We start from the raw sequence: 6,647 nt of genomic DNA, 5'->3' as shown, positions 1-6,647 counted from the left end.
TCCCTAGCACCTGTTTAATCTCTGTTACCATTTCATGGTTATTGCATCTTCTGGCTGAACGGTCAGTAAGGGAGTCCTGAAACTGTACTCACCACTACTTAAACCTGGAATTTCAATCCAAAGGATCCTTTAATGCTTGTTAATACTTTTAACTTGTTAATCTGATTTATCTTTAAGCTTTCTGTAGCATATAGCATGTTTTTCCCCACTGGTGTGACCATCTTATTTCTCTACTCTTCCTACCTGGTGAAGAGTGTATTCTATTCACTTAGGTCAATATTGTCCTACCAATTAGGTTAGTTTATGAATTTGAAACAAGATATTCCAATTTCACTATATTATTTTTAGCCTCTGCCATTTTGTATGCATGCTCGAGTTTTCCATTTCCCTGCCCTCAGTTTAAATAGGATTCTGTGCTTATTGCTATCCCTGTTATCTGAGGTTTCAGATTTCTGTGCTACCTTTTGCTTAAGGATGTGTCTTTTTTAAGACTGTGTGTCATTCAAAATTGTTTATTTTTCTTTAGCTATTGGCTATCCCCAACTGTTTAGTCAAAAAGCACTCTTTGAACCTTTTCAATACCAACAACGTTTTAAATCTAAATGAGACCTACCTGTCTCAGTAAGGTTTCCTTCATTCGAGGAGTTTGCAGAGGTGAGGTTGACACAGGCAGTGGAGATGTTTTCCGTGTTAAGGTTATGATCTGCAGCATCTTGTTACAGAAAACAACCTCTTGAGAATGAGGTGCCCTTCCAGAATGTATTTTATACAAATTCAAAAATACTATAGCTTAATTGAGTTGCTTTTGTACTCTCCCTTTGTCCGTGGAAAACTGAGGAAGAACATGCCAAATGCAAACCTCAGATCTCTATCAGATCAACCAGACTTCAGCTTCTGTATCGAGTGTCTCTGTGATACCTGCACGTAGAAATAGTCAGGTGTCTGCTGCTGTCTTTATTCTTTAGGATACAAAACATTGTAGTTCAGGCATATAATACACGAAAGGAAAAGCCAAATCTTTGACTGCTCTAGTCATTTTCCCCCTCCTCCCCTTTTTTTAATAAACACTGGGTTCTTAAACTGCCATTTTGCCCCTGACCCCCAAGAGCCTGTGAACCCTTGTTACTGTGAATGCAAACCTGCTTCTCTTGTCTTTCCAACTCCCCAGAAGGAGTCGGGGATATTCAGGTCCTGTATCCCCAGATAACTGCTTGAAACCAGTGATCTAGTCAGATCTCTCAAGTCAGAATTGCTTCAAGGTCATTCCTATTTTTATACTATTTTGCATGGTTTTAAAATCTGCATAAATATTGTAGTTGTAATTTTTTCATGAGTGTAATAGCTGAGATCTTATTGATACCACCCTGAACCTTCTGTGCTGCAAATTTAAACTGTTTCTCATGTTCCCTTCAGCAGCCCTATCAAGCCATGGGTGGTTGTTGTTGTCTTTAATGTTTCTCATATTGAAATTACCTTTGGGTCCATCAGTTGTTCACCTTCTGTTCTTCATCTCTTTAGACTGACAAGCATGTTTCTTCAATCTTTTCTAGGCCTTCCCCCTCACCCCCAACGTTTTATCATTCTTGTTACTCTCAATTTTTATCTAAATTTTTCTTTAAAATACATTGCCTAAAACTGGACATGCCAATCTAGATTAGGCCTTGCCAGTGCTGTTACATATTTTGTATAGTTTTTCCTTTGCAATAAATCTGTTTTCTTTTTTTTTTTCCCCCTCATAGGTGTCAGATACTTGTTAAGTACATCAACACCACTACCCTTGTAGCCTGTTTTTTTTTCTCCCTGTACCTAATCAGTTATTTTCTTTTTTGTGTGTTTGTCATTTGACATGTCTTTGCTGAAGTGAAATATTTCACACTTGTCTTTGGTGTCAGCTGCAGGTTTTACAGGTATGTGATCCTTTGCTGATGTCATAATCTGTAAAAATATTGAATAAAATAGTCCAGGCAGGCCATTTTATAATCTTGTGTAAGATCCTCTCCCAGTTTGATTGAAAGCCATTAATAATTACTCTGTGAGAGTTTGACCTTTTTTTGATTGGTAACCAGTTTTGCATCTGCAGTCGTAGGTAATCTATCCTATTTGAATCCACTGATGTAAGGCAATCTCATTATATAATTTCAGCTATTAAAGAGAAGGCTTTTTCTCTAGAAAAACAAATTTCTTGTCACAAGCCATTATGATGTAAATGGCCAAAAGCTTAACTAGCATTATTTTTCTAATGTTGTAGCCCTTGGAGCATGGCTAAAAAGACTAGGAAGTCCTAAAACACAAGCACTTATTTATTCTGCTGTATCTGTACCCTCAGCAGAAGCAGTCTCTTTTCTTGAAAATTCCCTTTTAAGCATTGCTTAAAAAAAAAAAAAAAAGGTAATATACTGCCCTTAATTGTGTGGGCATATATAAATTTTCAGTGTGACACAGAATCACGGATTATTTTTTACATGTTGCACACAAACTGTTCATGAATATGGTAGAAAAACAATTTCATAGCTATTTCAGCATCAGTACTCATTCTAGAAGTGGACTGCTTCATTCATGCAGCATTTAGTATTTTAAAATCTCTCCTTCACAAGATATTAATGTCCTTTTTAATAAGAAACAGTCTTCTGTTCATGAATCTTGAAGCTCTTTATGAGTATTCAGTAACTTGATTATAACAGGATTACTTCATCGGTAAGACTGATATTTTAAGAGCTTAAAATGACTCTGACTTGGAAATAACACTCCTGATTTTTTTTAATCTGCTCATGTTACATGCAACACCTACAGTCACTATTGCTTCTTAGAATTGTAGGCACTTTATTCTCCCGGTATTTTGGTTCTGTGGAGAGGCCAGTGCAGTCAGAATGCATTAGTCCAGCTGTATTTTTCCAAATACCTGAGCTACCTTGGATCTCTGTATGCTGCATTGCACAGTACAGTGTAAACATACTTTAATTAGCTATCTTTCTGGAATGCACATCAAACTCTGATTATTTAACCAACGATTTTCAGGTGCACTGAAATTATGGATGTACATGGAATTGTACCTTTCCTTGCTAAAATGTGGCATGAAATATCTACCTCCTAAATAAAACTGAAGGAGACATAGAAGTCAGGGCACTTTATATGGCATACCAGCTGAGTAGGATAAAAGCAAGCTGTCTTTTGCAGCTGCGTTTAGGAGTCCCAGCCAGAAAGAAAAGATTCTCTTTCACATGTCCGCTAGAAAGTAGAAATTGTTCAGAGCTTTTCTATGAGAATGATGCTGGAGCAAATTCAGCCCAGCTATAAGAAGTTTCTACTTCCACGGGAAGCTGTGCTTGGCCCAGGGGCCCTATTCATGAGAATACTAACCCTCTTTTACAAGTACCAAGCAAATAGAGTTACAGAGACCGAGTCAATACAGTTGGAGGACAAGTAAACCACTGTATTGATTTTGACATAAATCCAAAGTAATATCTCTCTGCTGTTAACAGAAACCTTATAACTTGGAAGAGAACTCATTGAAATAGTGGCTTAGTAAAAGCAGGCAGTTAAATTAGCAAAAATCTAATTGCAGCTTCTGCTCAGTTTGATTATCCATGGAAGTAAATCCTAATAATAGTCTAGAATAATTTTGTTGTTGTTTGGTTTAGTTGTAGTGGGAATTTATATTTCATAATAGGGCATTGGTATATATTTCTCTCCCTATATAATATTCATGGAGCATCTGGGCGTATGTTGGTCCATGACTGGGTCTTACCAGGTGTGAAGCTCCAGAGCTGATCTGCAGGTGGATTGCTCCATTTGTATGAGAACGCTTCCTGTGTTCCTGGAATAGTTCTTCTCCTCATTTGAATAACATTTTCTTCCCAGCATCTAAAAAGAAATGAACTGGACCATCTTCTAGGACAGTAGTCTTTCTGAGGAATGTCTGGGGAGATGACCTCCTTTGGCTGTTGGGATGGTGTTGATACCTTCTCAACTTGTGTGCATCCAAGTGCTTTTATGGGCCGTTGGTCTCTGGGGTGGACTGGTAATTTCCCACTGTTCACGGATGTCTCTGTGAATCAACAAAAATACAAGAATTTTAGATTATATACTGTAGGATTTCTTTTATTTTGTGTGTGTGATTGCTTTAACCAGTGGTTTAATATCTTCATTGCTGGGATTATTTTATTTTTTTTTTTTTCCCTTCCTGATGCAGAGAAATTCTCATTGTGTCCTCAAGGGACATTTTGTCACTTGAATAATATTTAATAAAAATTGATGATACATCCACCAGGGTGCAGTCTTTCCCAAAAAGAACCATGGTGGTCAGTAACTGTTCAGTGCACCTGTTCCTTGGAAACTAGATGAATTTATTTGTCTATCTTATTCTCATAAGGCATGCTATCCCCTTCAGGAGAAATGGAGAAAGACTGTAAGATATGCATATTAAAATGAGAATCTCAGTATCAAAAATTGTAAATATCCTGAATATCTATGAAATGCCGGTGCATTTTGTAAATTATTTATAAGAGTAAACATAGTAGTTTTTAGTTTGGTGGTTTTGTTTTTGTTTTTTTGAATGAGACTCAATAGCTGTAATCAGGAAATGAAGATTTGAATACTTAATTCTTTTAAAAATTAAAGGCCATTGCTGCTGCTTCTGATACCATCCACGTTGGCTAAAGCAACTGCTTTCAAGTTGAAGGAACAAGCTTTCCCAGCTCTGGCAAGAGAAGGATGAAATTCATTTCTGCTGGGGGGACACAATGTACACAAAGCCATCAAACTTCATTTGCTTTCATTTTTTCCCCATCTCTGTCCTCTTCCTTTCAGCTGCCACGGTCCCCAGGGCTGCCAGGGATGAGCAGCATGCTGTGACCCAGCGGTGGTGGTGTGCAGGGCAGGGGGGCTGCAGGGCAGGGGGCTGCTGCTGAAGCCGAGGGCTCTCTGTGTGCAGCAGCAGTGGGCTGGTTTCAGTGTGGCTTATGGGCTTCGCAAACCAAGGAACCGTGCCCTGAACTAAAGCAGCATGTGTTTAAAATCACGTGTCACTAACATGAGATTTTAAGCTAGTCTTTTCCTTATGCTACGTTGCAACAAGAAGAGGTTGTTAATGGCATTTCAAAATCTAATGTTTGCGTTACAGCGAACTGGTCTGAATTCAGTGTTGACCTCGCTTGGAGCAGGGTGTTGGGCCAGGGGCCTCCGGAGGTCCCTTCCAACCAGAAGGATTCTGTGACTTTGCTTCCTGCGACTACTCTCCCTTTGTGCCTTATGTTAACGGTTGCCTATTGTATTTATTTGCTTCTCTATCTTGTGCAAATTTAAGCATTCTGGCAGCAAAGCGTACTCAAAGGTCCCAAGGTAGTACTTAATAATCTTAATACTCAGGCCAAATGGAAAGCATATGGGATCTCAAAGTATCAGCCCTTCCTCATCCCTAGCTCCTTGAGAGCCAATGGGAAAAAAATTTGGAGGGGGGGAGGGGCAGGGTAATAAATTTGTACAAAACAAAAAAGCTTGAAATAACAGTATTTTATGTCTCCTTTTGTTCTAGGTTATGCATTAGATCCTTCTATAGATAACCCTGAAGTTGCCACCAAATATATTGGTTCTGTAGAAGAAGCTGAAAAAAATCAAGGTAACTAATTCAGAATCTCATAAATGACTTGCAACTGATGACTGTTTCCATTTCTTTTTCACTAAGAAACAGAATAAGTATTGGCAGAGGAAAGAATTATGAGAGACTTGCCCAAGTCCAAAGACACAATAAAGGAAGATGTGTTGCAATTGTAATGTGAAGAGGGATGAGAGATATTGGAGTGCTTTTTCTTAAAGGAGCAAATATTTCAGGCTATCGTGTCAAAATTCAAATTACGATTTGCAGTTGGAACCTAGCATGTGCCATTGCACGAACAGAATTGATATGTATATTTGAAATAGCTTTTTGGTCCTCTTAATTCTCTCTCAGCTACAATTGTCATATGTCTGCATTAGGATACCTGTGTGTTGAGCTAATCACCTTAACTGTGCTACTGAGTAGCAAACTGATTACTCTGTATGCAACCTCTAGCACTCCTGTTGGGAATTGTGTTATCTCTGCTTAGCAGAGTTAAGCTGATAGGGTTATTTGGAAAAGAAAAACTATTGGGAGGTTGCCAAATGGTAAAGGCATAGGGTGCCACTGGGAGGATTGACTACCAGAGGCATGGGGTTTGTAATTGATACTTTGATACAAGATATTTAACAGTCAGAGTAACTTGTTTGCATTGGAAAATCGTACCTGTGTAAACTTTACAGTTACGCTTTCCCTTCCATGTCTTTTTTTCTAACATCTTGTTCGCAGGTGTATATAAAGGTTCGTTATTTCTGTGTCCTCTTCCACGGAATATATCCAAGGTTATTTTCTTTCCTTCCAAAGTTAGATAAAGAGTTATTTTGGTATAGCAGCTACAGACATTAGATAGAAATGGCTAAGATTAAATAATTTCAAAAATAAAAAAATAGCGTTTTCATAATGGAATTTTAGTAATTTATTTTAAGAAAACTCTTGATTAATGTACGATTCCTTCGTATGATCATTACTTCAATTTTTACACTGCCTGTTTCCCCTTATTTATACAAAGCTCTTTGTGACTCCTTTGCACTAGATGAGTATTACTGATGCTGTAGGG

At 38.0% G+C, this 6,647-nt stretch overlaps 1 protein-coding gene across 1 annotated transcript in view; it reads left to right on the top strand.

Moving 5' to 3' along the window:
- CDC40 (cell division cycle 40) overlaps positions 1-6,647 on the top strand; it is a 25,417-nt gene that overhangs the window by 9,572 nt on the left and 9,198 nt on the right. Inside the window, exon 4 of the mRNA XM_009705166.1 lies at positions 5,531-5,614. Coding sequence (XP_009703468.1) covers positions 5,531-5,614 — 84 coding nt within the window. The remainder of the gene's footprint in view (positions 1-5,530; positions 5,615-6,647) is intronic.

This window comes from Cariama cristata, unplaced genomic scaffold (genome assembly GCF_000690535.1).
Source record: "Cariama cristata isolate BGI_N322 unplaced genomic scaffold, ASM69053v1 scaffold11208, whole genome shotgun sequence".
Classification (NCBI taxonomy): Eukaryota; Metazoa; Chordata; class Aves; order Cariamiformes; family Cariamidae; genus Cariama; species Cariama cristata.
The sequence above is the reverse complement of the archived record's forward strand: the minus strand, read 5'-3'. Positions and strand labels throughout refer to the sequence as shown.